This window comes from Nycticebus coucang, chromosome 14, assembly GCF_027406575.1.
Source record: "Nycticebus coucang isolate mNycCou1 chromosome 14, mNycCou1.pri, whole genome shotgun sequence".
NCBI lineage: Eukaryota > Metazoa > Chordata > Mammalia > Primates > Lorisidae > Nycticebus > Nycticebus coucang.
In genome coordinates this window covers 63,171,502-63,190,274 of record NC_069793.1, presented here as the reverse complement: position 1 = coordinate 63,190,274, position 18,773 = coordinate 63,171,502, and the positions used below count along the sequence as shown (strand labels likewise).

At 40.3% G+C, this 18,773-nt stretch overlaps 1 protein-coding gene and 1 pseudogene across 1 annotated transcript; both read right to left on the bottom strand.

Moving 5' to 3' along the window:
* Positions 1 to 522: 522 nt before the first annotated feature.
* LOC128566038 (olfactory receptor 51A7-like) lies at positions 523 to 6,838 on the bottom strand (annotated as a pseudogene).
* Positions 6,839 to 7,046: 208 nt separating this feature from the next.
* LOC128565961 (mediator of RNA polymerase II transcription subunit 14-like) lies at positions 7,047 to 11,632 on the bottom strand. Its single transcript, XM_053562828.1, has one exon. It carries the CDS (start codon positions 11,514 to 11,516, stop codon positions 7,293 to 7,295), a length of 4,224 nt encoding a protein of 1,407 aa, XP_053418803.1. The 5' UTR covers positions 11,517 to 11,632; the 3' UTR covers positions 7,047 to 7,292.
* Between the last annotated feature and the right edge of the window lie 7,141 nt (positions 11,633 to 18,773).

The window sequence follows — 18,773 nt, the reverse complement described above, 5'->3', positions numbered from 1 at the left end:
GTTCAGAATAGACAGCAAAACATTAAAATATATTAATTGAAATAGTTTTCTACCAGTTCATGGCACAAATTTGTTCAGAATTGATTTATTCTAAATATTATAGTTTATAACATTGTCTATAACAAAACACTTACAAATAAAAGAGCAGGAAATAAGTGAATTTTATAGAAAATAAATTTAGGAACACAATCATCTTCAGTTGGTTATTTATCTTTTTAAAATATGGAAGTATTTATTTTATGCATACATATCATTACTTATAATTTTATGTTGCATAATATCGTTATTTTATGCTAGTTTAAAATTATTTCTAATTTGTTTAATATAACCAAATATAAAATATCAAATGACTAAACAAGGAAATAATCATTATTTTAGAACATAAATTTTAAAGTGATTAATTAAGAATATCAGTGCTTTAAAGCCACATACTTATAACCACCTAGTCTTAGAAAAAGTCAACAAGAACATACACGGGAAAAAGAACACCATTTTCAAAAAATGATGCTAGTAAAACTGGATTGCCATATGCAGAAGAATGAAACTGGACCCTTATCTTTCACCAGATATAAAAATCTACTTAAAACAAATAAAAGACTTCAATATAAGACATAAAACCATAAAAGTACTATACAAAAAATGTAGAGCAAGCCTTTCTGCACATTAGTCTAGGCAAAGAAATCATGACAAAAAACATAAAAAGCATAGGCAACAGAGACAAAAATAAATAAATGGGACTTAATTCAGAAGAAATAAACAATGGAAAGGAGAATCAACCTGCAGAATGGGAGAAAATATTTGCAAACTGTACATCTAACAAGGGACTAATATCCAGAATTTACAAGAAACTTAACAGCTTAATAACAAAGAAAAAACCATTTTAAAAAGTGCACTAAAGGCAAGAACAGTCATTTTTCAAAATAATTATTCTGCTTTTCACCTTTCCCACTTCCTGCTAATAGCTAAATTATTCCTTTGTTCTCATTTTAGTAGCTATGACATAATAGAACCTTGGAATAATATAGAGGAAAACAAGCTAGTTTTTTAAAAACAATGTTATGGGAGAATTTATTGTCATAATTCAAAGCTATGACTATGAAAGCCATAAAGTAAAAGAATTACTGGTTGTCTCTATTTGATCATTAAGGAAAGCAGGGAGGGGAAATATTATTAACCAACTCATACTTGACAATAGACTACTTTCACTTAAATGGGAAATCAAGAATTTTCACAAAATTGACTAAAGGCCCCACCAAAAATACAATGTGTCTAAAAGCCACTTAAAGCAAAAGCAGTAATTGGAGTGGAGTACTATCCTTTAAACTTTACCTTCTCTCATATTTATTAAGATGCTTCCACGTGTACTTATCCTTGTGCTGTAACAATGTAACTAAAATTCTATATCAGCCCTTATGTTAATTCATGATTTTAATAATAATGTCCTATAGTTTTTCCATACACTCTTGTTAATGTCCATGTCAGTCCTATGCTCATAGATGTCTCCACCCTAGGTGCTATACGGATTACCATAATCCCTCCGTATCCATTGAGGATTGCTTCCAGGACCCCTGGGGATACCGAAATCTGAGGATGCTCAAGACCCTTATATAAAATGGCACAGTATTTGCATTTAACCTATTCATATTCTCCCATATCCTTTGTCTCTAGATTACTTACAATACCTAATGCAACGTAAATGCTATATAAATGGTTTATATGCTGTATTATTTAGGGAATAATAACAAGAAAAGCCTGTACAAGATCAGTACAGATGCAATCATTTTTCATGAATATTTTGAATCATCTCATGTAAAGTCTATGACATGGAGGGCCAACTGTATGCAGTATAAATATGATTAAGAAAGATAATGATGGGCGGCGCCTGTGGCTCAGTGAGTAGAGCGCCGGCCCCATATGCCGAGGGTGGCGGGTTCAAACCCAGCCCTGGCCAAACTGCAACAAAAAAATAGCCGGGCGTTGTGGCGGGCGCCTGTAGTCCCAGCTGCTCAGGAGGCTGAGGCAAGAGAATCGCGTAAGCCCAAGAGTTAGAGGTTGCTATGAGCCGTGTGACACCACGGCACTCTACCCGAGGGCGGTACAGTGACACTCTGTCTCTACAAAAAAAAAAAAAAAAAAGATAATGATAATGCTTTGCTTAGAAATATATTATTTTCTTTCTTGATCTTGGCTGAATCTGCTCCACTTTCTCCCACATGTTGATTTAAGACCCAGTTTTCCCAAAACCTTTTCACGAATTTGTCATGTCTTCACACAATATACAATGGGGTTCATTAGAGGTGGCACTGGCAAGAAAATGTCAGCAATGAGGATCATGGCCATTGGGGACTTATGCTTGCCAAAACGGTGCATGGATGCCAAGGCAATGATGGGCACGTAGAAGATGAACACAGCACAGATGTGGGAGACAGGAGTTGAGGGCCTTGAGCCTCTCCTTATGGGACCCAATTCCCATCACAGTTTTCAGGATGAACACATAGGACACAGCAATGAACACACTGTCTGACATCATAACAGAGGGCAACAAAGAAACCATAGAAAAAATTGACTGTGTTGTCAGAGCAGGCCAGCTTCATGACATTGTGATGGAGACAGAGTGAGAAAGTAGGCTTTTCTTACAATATGTCACTCTCTTAAGAGTGAAAGGAAATGGAAGTACAAAGAGCATGCTTTTAAGGAGAAACACCAGCCCCATTTTGGCAACTCTGGCACTGGTCAGAATAGAGCTGTATCTCAGAGGGTTGCAGATGGCCAAAAAGCGGTCAAATGACATGATCAGGAGCACTGAGGACTCCATAGTTGTAAATCCATGGATAAAGAACTCTTGAGAAAAGTAGGCATTTGGGGAGATTCCTGTGGCATTGAATACAAAGATCCTCAGCATAGTGGGCAGAGAGGAGAGGGACAGGCCCAGGTCAGAGACAGCCAGCATGGAAAGGAAATAATACACGGGTGCATGGAGTGAAGGCTCAGTCCTGATCACAAAGAGGATGGTGCAATTTCCCAGGATAACTACTACCCTGTTTCCCCGAAAATAAAAGTGTCTTATTTTAAGGTGTGCTCCCAAAGATGCGCTATGTCTTATTTTCAGGGGATGTCTTATCTTTCCTGTAAGTAGGTCTTATTTTCGGAGGATGTCTTATTTTCGGGGAAACAGGGTAGGTACATGAGGCATGTGGGGATGGAGACCCACACTTGAACATGCTCCAGCCCTGGGATTCCAATCAGGAACAAGGTGGCAAATTCGATTTCAGAAGAATTGGGAATGTGCATGTTAAGTCTGGTGGAAAGTATTTATTCTCAGTTCTGAAACAACACTTTCAATGTGGATCTGGTGCTCATCTCTTTCCTTTCAGCATGTTTGTTTGAGAAATAAACAAAAAAATGCAATTTTGTAAGACCTCCCATTTTAAGAAATAAAAGAATAAAGTATTTCTTTTAAATTGATTATAATTGGGTCAAATAATGTCAACTGACAAAGAGAACCAGAAATATAGATACTCTCTTGACCAGTCATACATCTCTGTTAAATCTTTGAGGAAAAAAAATGCATGTAGAAAGTAGTAACCTGCAAATAAATTCCCTTTGTACTATTAGGCTTTGCTCCTCATCAGCCCACTCCAATGAAAAATTATATAGAGTCAGCCTCGACTCTTTTGTTTTGCCCAGAGTGAGTACAGAATTTAAAAATGTAAATATCAAAGAAACTAAGTGGATGTTAGAAGAATAGAAAATTAGAATTTCTCCAATTTATAATCATTTGCTGCAAACATTTTTAAGGCCAGGGATTGAGCTTCTAAAAACTGCTTTTACCCATAAGCTCTCCATAGTAAGCACCCCAAACGAAGTACATAAATTAGGCCATATATTTCCCTTTTACAGCACAGTGAACATCCTACCTTATTGTGAGAAAGTAGACAGAATGTCCTTGAATGTGACCAATCTATAGCAGTGCCTCCACCTTGGAGCACAGAAGGAGAGGAAGAATTCCTGCACTTTCTCTATGGTTGGTCATATACTCTCACAATTATGGAGTGGCTAGTCAGCCATGCTATACCGGCCAGCCATTGTTGGTGGCAAGTTTAAAGGCATAGTGTATTGTGGGATAGTAGATCGGTACTGTCTAGACCCATATTTTTTGTAGCGTAATAAGATAAATAGATATTCTACAACTGACTCAGGCAACTGAGTCAAGTATGTACCTTTGAGAACTTTTGTTTGCCTTATGGAATTAAGTTTATCAGAGACAATAAAGCTCTAATATGTAGGTATAAAGCATATCAATTTCTACTATTTGGCCTAAAAAGTGGGAGTTTCTTTGAGAGACTAGGGGTTTATATGAGGATTCTTGACAATTAAAATGTAAACCACTTGCTTTTCATCTTTTTTTGTCTTGCAGAAAGAGACTCTTATGACGTGTTAAGGACAAAGCCTTTTCTAGGAGAGCTGCCTGCCTTCCAAAAATGACAAAGTAGTGGTTATCTCAAGATCTGTATCTCAGCCACTCCAGCTCCTCTAAAGTCCCCAGGGAGAACGTGTGCAGAGGTCCATCAGGGCAGTATAATCTACTTTACGTAGTTCAACTCAGAAGTGGCTTCTCCTTAAATTCTTTCCCCTGATTATTCCAAGTAGAGTCCATTTACTTTACTATTTCTTGCATTATAATTGTTACAGTTGTCCTGTGGTTTGCTGTTTATGTGTATGCCCTCCAGAGTAGCTAATAAGATAATTAAGAGCACAATTTGTATCATAACTATCTTTATATTGTCATCACCAAGCACATTTTCAGTCAAAAGTGCATATAGAATCATTATTAACTGAATTTTATTAATCTATTGATTTGCATTTAAATGAACTGATCTTGGGAATTATTTTCTCCCTCCACATTGGAAATTAAAGTTTTTTTCTTTCAGAGCAATTACCATCCATAAGTTCTATGTGAGGATGTTCTTTGATATGAGAGAATGTGGGAAGGTAAGGTTCTTGCTTTGACTTGATCTTTAATATTTCCCTTCAACCCAAAAAACAGACTGCATTTATATATTTGCAGCATCATTGATATCAAAAGTATACCATACCTGATTTCTCTGTGGTTTTGAGACAATATGAATCTTGTGCTTAATTCTTAATAAGTAATAATCCATAATATTATTAATAATCATGTGCTTATTTTCTTCAATGAAACTTGATTCAAATGCTAAATGTTTTCAAGCTTTAATAAAATATGTACCAATTCCAAGTGCCAAGCATAATAGTTCAAAGTTCAAATTCATGGGTTTACTCTTAGTAAGCACCAAAAGCAAATTCTGTTAACGGAGTCCTATCTTTTGATTTACACAATGCATTCAGAGATGAGTTATAATTAGGAAAAAAGTGTCCACTGAATGCACTATGTGTAAAAATGCAATTAACATTTCAAAACCACACGTAAAAGAAAAAATATCTTTAAAATTAATTCCATTAAATAAATAAGAAACAATATCATCCTGCAGATAAAAATACATTTCTTGTATATGCATGTGGATTTCTACATGAACAAATAGGATTCAGCTCCAAACAGAAAAGGGCTGACACATGATAAAGACATTTTAGATTGTCAAACTGATGTGATTACCATTATAAGGTGAACTGAAAACCGAAGGATAAAAAAGTTAAAGGAGGGATAAAGTTCGGTCACCTGCTTCTGAATAGTGGCAGAATTGGGTGAGAAGCAGGAGATGAAGGGAGACATAAGACCAAGGAGAAAGGCAAAAAAGGCCTCAACTCTAATTGGAAATGAGAATCAAGCAAAGTTTACAACAGATATGATATAGTTGCAGTGAGATACTTGAAACTAGAATTTGGTAGTTGACAGTTATAGAAGCTCAAGTAAATCATTTAAAGTGGAATTATACAAAGCATCTATAATTTAATAGAGAACCAGTAAGTGTTACAGTGACCAGATAACTCATCATGGTGTTATAATTTTAAAAATGTTTCCAAATGACAAGTCACTAGGAGACCTCTGCATAGATTCTGTTCTTTGAAGCTTAAAAAATCCCAACTGGGAGAGAGAGCATGGTGCTTCAAAAAGAAATTCTGCTGAGATGTGTCAGTACCCCAAATTCTTTTTGATCCTAACCAGACCCTGGATCTTGGATTCTTCAAAATGAAGGGACTGGACCAGGTTTCCTCCAAGCAAAATATTCTATCATTTTACTGACAATGAATTAAATTGAGATTGTTTAGAACAACCCCCATTTTGGTGGGGAAAGCAAGGAGAAGTTGAGCAAGATAATGAAATGTCACAGAAACTTCATGCAAGGGTAGAACACTAATGTTCTTTGTATTGTAATTAATGTTGTATGCAGAATTATCCTGTAAACTGAGTTTTCCAAGAAGAACAGTTCCCACATCCCCAACAAATGAGAAAAATAGCATTATTTGTGATCCTTGATAAACATGAACCACTTGCTGTCTCTTCTTAAAGACTAGGTTCTTTCTTTTTAACCCAAATCCTACACTGAAAGACAACTGAAGTGCTAAACATTAATCACTAGTCAAGTTAGGAATGTTTCAAGGAAAGAAATTAACTTAAAACAAAGAAGCAGATGCTTTTGATTAAATTTCAGGTTTGCATTACTACAAATTAATTACTGGTCTGTCCAACCAGGTTAAAGATAAAAGGGAAGCCCTAAAAGGTCTATAGAGCTTATATACACACAAGTGTCATTGTTTTTTTTTTTTTTTTTTGTGTGTGTGTGTGTTTAACCTAGTTTTATTAAATATTGCTTCTTTGGGATGTATTTATAACAACTCCCACAACATTTTCATGTAAGGATTCAAAGTGGTCATATTAAAATATAGCTTCAATTTAAAGTTTATCACAGTTTTACAGTATTCAAAAATGGCAGACTTGCCATAAAAAAAAACAAAACAAAAACCAAGAAAGACTATTACACACAAAACATAAGAAAACAATTAAATAAATGAGATTGGCATTTCATAACTTTATAGCATGAAACAATATTAAATCTATCTCTGGCAAGCAGACACCGATGTATTAGCTAGTTTGAAATGTGCCCAACTTAAACACACTATACAAGTTAACTATACAAAAGATTGATGGTTTTTTTGATGAAAGAAGTGCACCCTGAAAATTTTTGCCAGTTTAGAACACTTAGCTCTTAAAGACAAAAAAAGTCCTTTTTCTTTTTTAAACCGAAGGCTGATTTCAGACTTTTTTTGTTGTTTTGTCTCATCTGTCAGCCTTCCTAGTTTAAAAACAATAGTGTCTATGGATGCCCAACAGGAGGCAGTATAAGATTAACCATTAAATCACAAACAGCTGCAAATATTGTGCATTCACCTTGTCGTGGTGGATTCATCTCTGCAAACCTCTTCAGAATGTTGCTGACCATCATGGGAGCAGCAATAGAAGAGTTCTGCTGTCTGGGAATGTCTGCCTGCTGGGTTGTACCTGAAGCCATGTCATAAACCATTGGAACTATAATACTAACAGGTTCTTGGGAAGGAACCGATGTTTTCTGAGTTAGCTGAAGAAAAAATAGCATTTTGGATTTCAGCACTACAGCAGGCATCCCAGGAGGTGCAATCAGTGGTGCACCCGGAGGGATCGTCAGGCAGAACTGAACATTCCATCTTAGCTGTGTTGCCTGGTGAGGGAACAACTCCAGCTTCATAATGTGCACACAGTCCCTTAGGATGTGTGTAGGAGCTCCCAATAGCTTGGTGAAGGCTATTAATGTATTAGCTTTAAATGGTGGTCCTGCTACTCTTGTTTCAAAGAATTTCTCCAAAACTTGAAGTTCATCAGGTTTCCACTGTCCTGCATTTTCAGGTGTCACTTTTAGCTGAAGTGTCTGGTTGGTTTGGGGACTCAGGGCTACTCTGCATTTCAGTGCATCAGTTTTAAACATTATTACTCCAGGTTCATTGGAATTTATCAGCTGCAGCATTTCTTGTTGAATAATTCTTTGAAGGTGTCTTCTCATGATGACTGATCCAAGAAATCTCTCAAGTGGAGAACAAAGGTAACTGCCTGCCAAGCCGGGTGCAAGGCCTGGCATTGGAGAGGGCAGCAGTAAAATGTTCAAGGCACTGTGAGTGAGGATGGTAGGTACGGATGTCGCCCAAGAGCGCTGAGGTAGCTTACAAGGTGGAGACATGTTTGTTGGCATCGTTTGGGAACTTGTTCCAGCTTGGGAATGAGAAGCATTTGGAACAGGAGAATGCAGTGGTAATGATGGATTGGCTGGTGACACTCCAGGCATGTACGTTGCTGGTGAGGGGCCAGATACTTGAGGTGACCCTGGCCAGTTCCCTGCTCGTCCACTTGGTAACACCATAGTATATGGGGAACTAGGGTCAAGAGTTCCTGGAGACTGTGTATGCATCATAGAGGGAGACTGATTAACTGTGTCGTGGTAAGATGTAGGTGGTGAAGTAAGAGGATAAGCGCCTGATGTTCCTGGCTGCTTTGAAAATGGCTGTTGTTGGGTTGGTGGCTGCAGTTGTGATATTAAAGAATCCATCATATCTCCTCCTATAGAAGAAGGGGCATTATTATCCTCATTTACAGACCTTCTTTGAGCATCCTGATTGCTGTCAACAAACATATTCAGGAATGTCTTTAGTCCTGGTGCTGGATAAAAACCTTCAACTAATTTGGTGTTATCAAAAAGACTATAGGCACCATCCCGTATTGCCACAACGCCACGACTCCGGCAGTCTATATCAATGCAATACATGTTCCTAAAGGCCAGTCTGATGTGGGTGGACGACTGTGGCAGAATGGAGAAGCATTGGTAGGCAGTGTTGGTTCTCTGGGTCAAGCCCAGCATCGGCACAGTGGGGAGTTTGTTGAAGGCATTTAATGGAGCATGAGTATCAAACAGTACCTGTAATAACTGAACCACATTTGGTGTTTTGTTGAACATTTCTTGAAGTTGATGAAGAATGGTATTGTGACAATTACTGCAACCTGAGTTTGGGCCAACAGTTCCCAAGGAAATGTGAAATTTCTGACGGATGGAATTCCATTGGATAGTAATTGAACTTCCCTTGGTGGTTCCATAACATAAAATAAGTTTTTGGTAATTATAAACACAAACTTCTGAGAAAACATTTAGATGAGCAGGTATGTCTGGTAGAGAATGTGCAAATTCCAACACACACTCATATAATCGTGCAATACTACTCCAGTCATTAAGAAACATTTCAACTACTTTTTTACCACCAACAGGTTCGGACAACAGATTTTCATATGTCAGGTATACATGCCGGGATGGTCCTTGCTCCTTAGTAGAAGTGCCATTCAGTGGACAGTTTGTAAACACTAACTCTGCCACCCATGTGCGGTTATTTCTACCTTGTAATCGGAAAGTGCAATCAACAAGAGAGCGGTCCAGAGCCTTTAGTGTTTCTTCACTTACACCCTTACAGGGAGGAATTTTTAATAAGGGTATTGCGTGGCTGAAGCCATCACCTTCCACTTGCACTCCTTGATGTGGAATCTCCAGATTGGACAACCCCAACTGAAGTCCTACAAAAGGCATATTTGTGTCACACATAGCAACAAAGTGAGCTAGAACTTTATTGAAGGCATACATTTCTCCCGGTTGTTTGGTTTTCTTGGATTCTACTGGACATGGATCATCAGACAACTTGTGCTTGGTACCGGTTCTGGTCAGTTTCCCAGATTTTGTATGAAAAATCAAGTCTTGGACATTTTCCTCCAACTGCTGCAGCAGCACTGCCATGACAGGACTGTCTTCTCCATCTGTTGCATTCACAGACAGGAAGTAGTACTTGTATGACAGCTGTGTGGGTTTATTAGGAACCTCCAACATCTCAACAACAATGTAATATTGAGGAAGGCGGGTAAGTTTAATAAACAGCTTATTCTTAGAAAGGTTTCCAATGGGATGTGTTGAGTAATTAGAAAGCTGCAATGTTTCACTGCTTATTGTAGGCAGATGCTTGATAGATTGTTTGCAACGTTGCTGTCCAAGCCAAAACTTAAGTTGCTGAATCCAGGGAATGATCCGTTTCATATCATCATTCACAGACTTCCCCATGTCATCCAGAGTGTTTTGGTCAAGTCCATAAAGCATCAATTGGAACATTCCAGAATGCAAATCTATAAAAATGTGCAGACACTCTGAATTACCACAGGGCTCCAAGATGGGAACAATAAGGGCTGGAAGTGCAGTCTCTATGGAAGAGTTTTCATTGGCATTGAAGCCTCTAAGGATGGCCTTCAGTTCCTGGAGCTTCTGATGAGCTCTTGCATGGACACTATCAATCAAGAGTTTTTCTATTGATAAGTGGTCAATCTTCATGGCTCTTTCTACTAATTTGGAATCAGAAGCTGGCAAAGGAGGATCATGAAAAATCTGTAAAGGTGTAGCGACATCATTCTCATCAATTTTAATTGTAACTTTATGAACAGATGCTGTCCCTGTTTTTCTCCCAAGAACCTGTTGATTCCAAACTGAGAGGGAGAGGCACTTTCCAGCATGATACCTTTCCACCTGCACAAGGTCTCCCCACCGCTCCCGGATTAACATTAGAGTTTGGGAATGTAATACTTCTAACTGAAGTGATAAGCAGAAAGAATGTAGGCAGTTGTACATGTCCTGAAGTGGTTTCTCATCAGCAAAAAGCCTGGACTGCACCAGCTGATGGATAAAGTTGATTTGCATACTATGAACCAAAGCTTGCCCATCTCCTGTTTCCTTATCCTCAACTAGAATTTCTAGTTTGAGGAGGCGCCATGGAACATCTGGGTCATCTCCCATTACAGTCAAGGTGGCTTCAAATTCTCCTTCAACTCGAAACTTCACCTGGCCATTTGCAACTGTAAGATTTGCTAACTGAGGAGGAAGATCTGTGGTTACAAGCCGATGTCTAAGAATCTGATTCAGCTGATGAAGTGTGGCTTGTTTTTCAATTTTCGTAATTGGGTCTGGAGGAATAATTTTATCCCTTACACAGGTTGGCAGCCGTGTGTAAGACCCAGTAGTCACTACATCAATAGCATATGGGATGGCAAAACTAGGCAGGCGTGCATGGACCAGAGCATCTCTAGCTAATGAGGCCAGGCGATCAGCAGTGTCCACAAACAGGATGGCTTGTTGATCTAAAAAGCTTGAGATCATCGCACATTTTTCCACTTTGCCAACATCATTAGCCCATTTTACTAAAGCTAACAATCGAACGAAGAGTTGGCGTGTCCGGCTAGCAAACTGCACTATTTCTATTTTCCTTTCCACATCAGATTTCCTTGGAAGTAGGTCAGTCAACACCATGAGCTCTGAGTAGGCTCGGTGCAGGAGAAATTCAATGAGGGTGCTCAGCCGGTAGCCAGGCCTAGCTGGAGCCGCAGCTGCCGCCGCCACTGCGGCTCCCTGAGGAGGAGGAGCCAAGGCTGACGCTGGGCCGCCGCCGGCTCCGGGCTGGACCAGCTCGTGGTTCTCCAGCTGCACTGGGGCCATGGCGGTGTAGGGCCGGCCTTGCCGCAACGGCACAAGATGCGACCCTCCACCCTCCCGGGCGCTCGGTCACCGCGCCAAACTGGGCGCGGGCAGAGTCCCCACAGCTTACCGCCGGCAGCCTCTGAACAGGAAGCCGTGCGCCTACCGCGGAAGTCCGTCTCAGTGTAGCGACGAGCCCGCCGGCCCCAGGGACGGGGCGAGGAGCCGAGCGCCGCGAAGGGCGAAGGGAGGGGGAAGAGGAGGGAGGGGGAAGAGGAGGAGGGAAGGGAAGCGGGGCGGCAGCCAAGGAGAAGCTGCGCCTCCGCAGCTGCGCAGAAGCCACCCCGTGTGTTTATTATTAATTTCTGATTTCAAGGTTTCTAAACATTTCGTGTTTCTAAATATCCTTCTGCTGACGTCAATCTTTTTTCAGCCTGAATTTAACTCTCTGAGTTTGGAATATTCAGTTTTTCTTGTTTAGTTGTGTCTTTCTTCCTGATAACCCTGGGCTTTTTTCTCTACTCCATTCTATTTGCCATTGTCAAAGACATATTTAATGCCCTTCTTTTTCTCCAGCCTGTTTGCAAAAATTGCTTTAATATAATATAAAATAATATACTGCCGACCTCTGTAAGTTGACTACCCAAGGGACTGTAACAAACTAGTCAACACATGTAGGTGATGAACATAAAGAAGTAGGCCTGCTGTACATGTGGTACAGCATGATCTATGGCAATTAGGTCAATTTAAGGAGGTGGTCAATGTAGAGAGGTGGTCAACTATGGAGGTTCTACTATATTTACATATTACTTAAATTATACTTGTGTATTATCTGAAATATACCCTGGATTCTATAAACTTCTATTTAAAGATTTAAATATCTATATCAAAGTAAGTAAAATCATACATGAAAAATAATTTATGTCTAATCTCTCATTCCTCCAATATTTTACTTCATGTTTATAATAAAATCAAAATGCTTCAGCATAGCTACTAAAATCCAATAGGGTAAGACATTTAGAAACTTCTCCAGTGTACTTTGACCACACTTTTTTTGTAGCCCTTCAAACATTCCAACATTGTTGCATTTCAGGATTGCTAGATCTCAGCTCAGAATTCTCTTTCCACAACTCTTTGGGTCATTCATTACTCAAACATCACACCCAAGAAAGGCCTTCCTTAAATACCCTAGCTACTTCAGTCAAATTCTAACCCCTTTATACGATCTTCCCAATGGTGTGTATGTAGTATATACCATAGCACGTAATTTCACTTATAGTGCCAATATGGTTTTGTGTACCTCTGATTGTCAATAAATATTTGTTAGATAAACAAATGCATATATAAATAATCTCTATTAAGACAACACCAGTGTATTTCTTGTTATAACAAGATCAGTTCTATATTTAAAAAATATTTCTTATGAGAGAATCTTAGGTTAGGGTAAACATTAGTTTAAAAGTATATTATTTACTTATTTATTTAGGAATGTGTAGCCCAGATTGAAGGGCAGTGGTCAATCATAGTGATACAGAACAAGTGGCATCCCAGCCAGCTTGTGGAGTTGAGGGGCATGGACCTGCTGCCTCTGCCTTGGTGATGTTGGTGCAGTGGCAGCAAGAAGCGGAACCAGTGGGCTAGAGGGTGGGCAGGTGGTCCCCATTTCCTAGGTCTGGGAATTAAAGGAACTGTAGCCATTCATTTGCAACCCAGACATGTTGTTCCAGACATGTACAAGACAGATGTCCCAGACTTGCTAAATGTAATCACGAAGCCCTGCTAAGTGTAACTACTGAGGGCCCCATGGGACTATATTTATATATATATACTCTTAGTCAAAGAGCCCAGAGACAGATAGACACAGAGAGGGAGAGAGAGCACTTTTCTTTCCTGACTTGAGTTTTTTCTCTTCCAGGAGCTCTAGCACTTCTGTATTATTTTCTGTAAATAAATCTTGTCTTACCACTGATCTGTGATCTGAGAATTCATTCTTCGAATCACCGAAACCAAGAACCTACTGAAGAGAGAAATTCCAGTATCGTTTTGAGGGGCTCGCGTCTGGAATTGAAGATCTGTGGTAAGCAATGGGACCACTTTCCTCTATCCTGCTTTTCTCTATAGTTATAATAATGGAGACTAATAATTTTGATGCCCATCAGCTGGTAAACAGTGTGGCTGCTGACCTCCAGGTCATAGGCAAGAGGCTGTTGGGGAATGAACTTTCTAATGCCCCTGGTTTCCAGAAAGGAGTCAAAAGGAATGCTAGAAGACATTTGAAACTGTTCTGTATTTACTCCTTTTCTCTGGTTGAGAGCCGAGCAAAGAGGTAGCACCCAGAGGCCCTGGGGTCCCAGCAATGGTTCTGACCTCAGGACATGGGAGGGCCTTCTGAAAATCGTGCTCTCCCAGCTTTTACAATCCTCTCTTCTCTTCCATGGTCCCAAACTTTTCCGATTTATCTCTAAGAATCCATAGCCCTCTTCTGCTTCTCTGTCTCACCTTGTAGTTTATATGCTTTGTCTGAATGTAGGTAAAGGATTGCTTTGTCTAGTTAAGTTTGTACGGCCTCATTATGGTATTTTTCAGATGTTCTAAGTGTACCTCAGAAGTTGTAGGTGTGTTGTAAGGTCCTTTTTTATTGCCTTTCATTGCAAAATTAAATTCAATAGGTGTTTTCGTGTGTCTAAGAAAAAAGGCTAAACCATGTTAACTACAAGTCAGCTCCAAACAAAGGACAAAAGGACTCCCCTACATGGCTTCTCTGGGCAGCTAGAGACCTGTGAAGGGAAGCTCTGGGTAACTCTCCATGGCAAGAATGGCCCTAAAGCCTCAGCTCTATTTCAGTCTCTTAAAAATGAAGAAAGGCAATGAAAATGACCCTGGGTATTTGATTTCTTCTGGTTTATTGGTGTAAATGGGAAAGTTAAAAATACTTCCAGGTTTCTTTAAGACTTCAACTAATTGTAACTAATTGTAATCCAAAAGTTTCCAAGTGTCTCTCAACTCTGGTTTGTCACTAAGTAATTATCGTTGCCTGGCTAACTTTTGGGAAAGAAAACAGGTTGGAAAACAAACATGTAAGACCTGCTATTTTCCTTTGTTACTGGGACTTAAAAGAAGTTTGAAAAGATTATATAGAGTTAAATGTGCAAGAAGCGCACAGCCATTTTCTCCAGAACGGGGCTCATCCCCACTTTGATTGATACTTGTGGAGCTAGTGGGGGAAGCAGCAGAAAGGGGCAGAATACGCATCAGTTCGGACCAGGCTCCCTGATACCTAATTTCTTGGGCTGTGCTACTGGCACATTATAAGCACAGGGGAGCCAGCGGGTACTAAGTTACACTGGTAAGAGTGGCTAATTCCAGACAACGGCCAGGGCTGAGGAGGCCACGCTCCTCAGGGCTTCTTCCCCAAGCATTGGAAGGACCTTTTCTTTTGTTTGGCCTGAAAACTTCTTGGGTTGGTCAGAGGACGCTTTGGCAACCCAGGAATAGAGGGTGGGATTGATTAAGATGCTGGAGGTTTGTTCTTTCCCACATATGGGTAATGTTCTCTTGCCAAGAGAACTATCATCAGGTGGGACAAGGCTCCCAGATGCCTCTTTTTTGGCCTGTGCTGCCAGAACACTCTGCTGGGCTATATTCTGAAGCACTGGGACATGTTTAATCCCCAGATGCTGAAAAAAGAATGTATGGTTTTCTTCTGTACCCAGGCCTGGCCTCAGTATCAACTCTCCACTGGTGAACAATGGCCTCCAGAGGGTACTCTTAATTATGAGACCTTTGTTCAGTTAGATACTTTTTTAAAGAGGAAGAAAAGTGATCTGAAGTGCCCTATGTGCAAGTTTTCTTTTTCCTCAGGGACAATCCTCAACTGTCTAAAACCTGTTAGAAAGATTCAGCTCTCCTGGTTGTAGTAACTTCCCAAACGGTCAGGGATTCCTGAGGGAGACGCTGTCACAAGCTAGTTCAAACCCAACATCTATGTCTCCTGCACCTTCCTCTGTGCATTCAGAAAACCCCAGGAGGGAGGCTGTGTCAAGATTTTTTTCTGGGCCTACTGGGACCCCCAGAAGGCAACCATATCCTTCTTTGTGTCCCTTGGTTGAGACTGCGGGCTGTGAAAGGGGAAGAGGGCGAGTATACACTCCATTTCTCTGGCAGATTTGAAGCAAATTAAGGTTGATTTAGGACAATTTTTCGATGACCCCGGTAAGTACATAGATGTTCTCCAAGGGTTAGGACAAAGCTTTGACCTCTCTTGGAGAGATGTAATGTTACTACTAGACCAAACTTAAATTTTAATGAAAAATCTTAGATGAAGCTAGGAAGTGGGGTGATTTTTGGTTCATATCCAATACTGATGGCAGTATGTCTCCTGAGGAACGGGACAGATACCCCACGGGAAGACAGATAGTTCCCTTTGAGGATCCTGAATGGGATCCTGAGAAAGAAGGTGACTGGTGGCATAAATATTTTCTAACATGTTTCCTGGAAGGTTTACATCAATCAAGAAAAAGCCTATGAATTATTCTAAGTGATCTACTATTTACCAGGAGCAAAATGAGAGTCTCTCAGCCTTTCTTGAGCTGCTTAGGGAGGCGATGAGAAAACACTTTATTAACACCCCACTCTTTGGAAGGCCAAATTATTTTAAAAGATAAATTTATCACTCAGCAGCCCAAGACATTCAAGGAGAAGTCCAGAAATTGGCTCTAGGCCCAAATTATAACCTGGAGAATTTTCTTAAAATGGCCACTGTGGTCTTTTATAACCGAGACTAGGAGAAAGAGGAAGAAAGAGAGAAAAGGGATATGAAAAGAATGACAGCTCTAGTAATGGCACATTGGCACTCTAACAAATGAGCACCTTTCAGGGGCAGAGGGAAGCCAGAGGAGCTAAGAACAAGTGCTTCCAATGTGGTCAGGCTGGCCACTTCAGGAAGCCCTGCCCTCAGCAGCACCACCAGTGGGGCAAGCCACTAGGCCCCTGTCCAGAATGCAAGGGTGACCACTGGAGGGTGGCCTGTCCTCAGAGGAGAAGGCCTCCAGGGACAGTGATCCCATCAGCACCCAGACTGGACTGAGGGTACCCGGGGAAGATTCTCATGGCTCCAGCTTGTATCATCGCCCCTCAAGAGCCCTGGGTTTGCCTTATAGTGGAGGGCCAGGAGATAGAATTTCTTCTGGACACTGGAACAACCTTTTATGTACTTCTCTCTAACTCTGGTCTTTTATTCCTCAAATCTGTAACTATACAGGGGTGTCTGGAAAGCCGATTACCGATTTTTTTCTCTCAGCCTTTAAGCTGCAATTGGGATGAATGGCTGTTCTCTCACACCTTCCTAATCTCGTCTGAAAGTCCTGCTTCCCTTTTGGGGAGGGACATACTAACTAAAGCAGGAACAGCCATTTATATCAGTTTTGGACAGGAACCTATATTATGCCTTCCCTTATTAGAGACAGAAATTAACCCAGAAATGTGGGCTACTGAGGGACAGGTGGGAAGACAAAGATATGCTCATCCAGTCCAAATTAAGAATCCAAAGAATCCCACCATCTATCCCAATCAAAAACAATATCCTCTAAAAGCAGATGCTATGAATGGACTAATACCCATAATACAGACTCTAAAGCTACAGAAATTATTAATACCTTGCAATGGTCCATGTAACACTCCTAGGAGTGCCAAAGCCAAACAGAACTTGAAGACTAGTCCAAGACCTCCGCATTATAAATGAAGCGGTCATTCCTCTCCATCCTGTAGTTCCCAATCTGTATACTTTATTGTCTCATATTCCTGAAAAGGCTGCCTATTTCACAGTCCTAGACTTAAAAGATGCCTTCTTTTGCATTCCACTTCATGAAAATTCGCAATACCTTTTTGGTTTTGAAGACCCTCTGACTCCAACATCCAGCTCACATGGACTGTGTTACCCCAGGGATTTAGGGGCAACCCTCATTTGTTTGGACAAGCCTTAGCCAAAGACTTGAGTCATTTTTCATATGCTACAGTGACCCTTATTCAGTATCTAGATGACATTCTTTTGGGAGCACCAGATGCAGAGGAATGCCACAAACTACACAAATTCTATCAAACTTTCAAGCTGATTGTGGGTACAAAATTTCTAAGGCTAAAGCCCAATTATGTGCCCCAGAAGTTCACTATTTGGGTCTCCAGCTCTCATAGGGAAAGAGAGCCTTGGGCAAAGAAAGAATAGAACCAATACTGGCTCACCTTAAACCTTGAACTTCGAGGCTTCTTAGGAATTACTGGCTTTTGCAAATTCTGGATTCCTGGATATAGTGAAATAGCTAGACCACTCTATTAATTAAAAATGCTCAAAAAGAGGGCCTAGTCACTCTAGAATGGGAACTGGAAGCAAATAAGGAATTCCAACAGTTGAAAACTGCTCTTTTCAGGCCCCTGCTCACAATCTTCCCAGTGGACAAGAATTTATACATTACAGAACAAACTGGAATTGCCTTTAGAGTTTTGGCCCAACACCAGGGTCCAGTTTTACAATGTGTAGCATATCTTAGTAAAGAAATTGACACTGTGGCCAAGGGATGTCCATACTGTCTATGGTTTGTAGACTCTTAACCCCAGAGGCAACCAAGCTAACTTTAGGAAGAAATCTAATTATTTACACTTCTCATGACCTTACTGGAGTTTTAAATTCAAAAAGCAATCTTTGGCTGTAAGATAACTACCTTCTTAAAAATCAAGCCTTATTACTGGAAGGACCAGTGCTACAATTATGCACCTGTGCTGCTCTGAATCCTGCCACTTTCCTCCCTGATCCAATGAGGAGATAGGGCATGATTGCCATCTAATTATAGCACAGATCTATGCAGCTAGAGAAGATCTATAAGAAACCGCCCTCTCTACTCCTGACATGGTTTTATGTACAGATGGAAGTTCTTTCATAGAACATGGAACTCGAAAAGCAGGCTATGCTACGGTTACTCAGTACACTGTAATTGAGAGTGGGTCTCTCCCTCCAGGAACCAGTGTGCAATTAACTGAGTTAATAGCCTTAACCCGTGCTTTAGAAATAGGGAGAAACGAACGAGTCAATATATACACTGACTCAAAGTATGCCTTTCTTATTTTACATGCCCATGCTGCTATTTGGAAGGAAAGACAATATCTAACTTCCAATTGCTCTTCCACAAAATATCATCATGAAATAGGTTGTTACAAGCCATTTGAGCTGCACAAGAAGTAGCAGTTATTCATTGTAAGGGACACCAAAAGACCTTAGATGAGATTTCT

Coding starts and splice junctions, on each gene's coding strand:
- LOC128565961 (XM_053562828.1), bottom strand. CDS start 11,516: ATGGCCCCAGTGCAGCTGGAGAACCACGAGCTGGTCCAGCCCGGAGCC.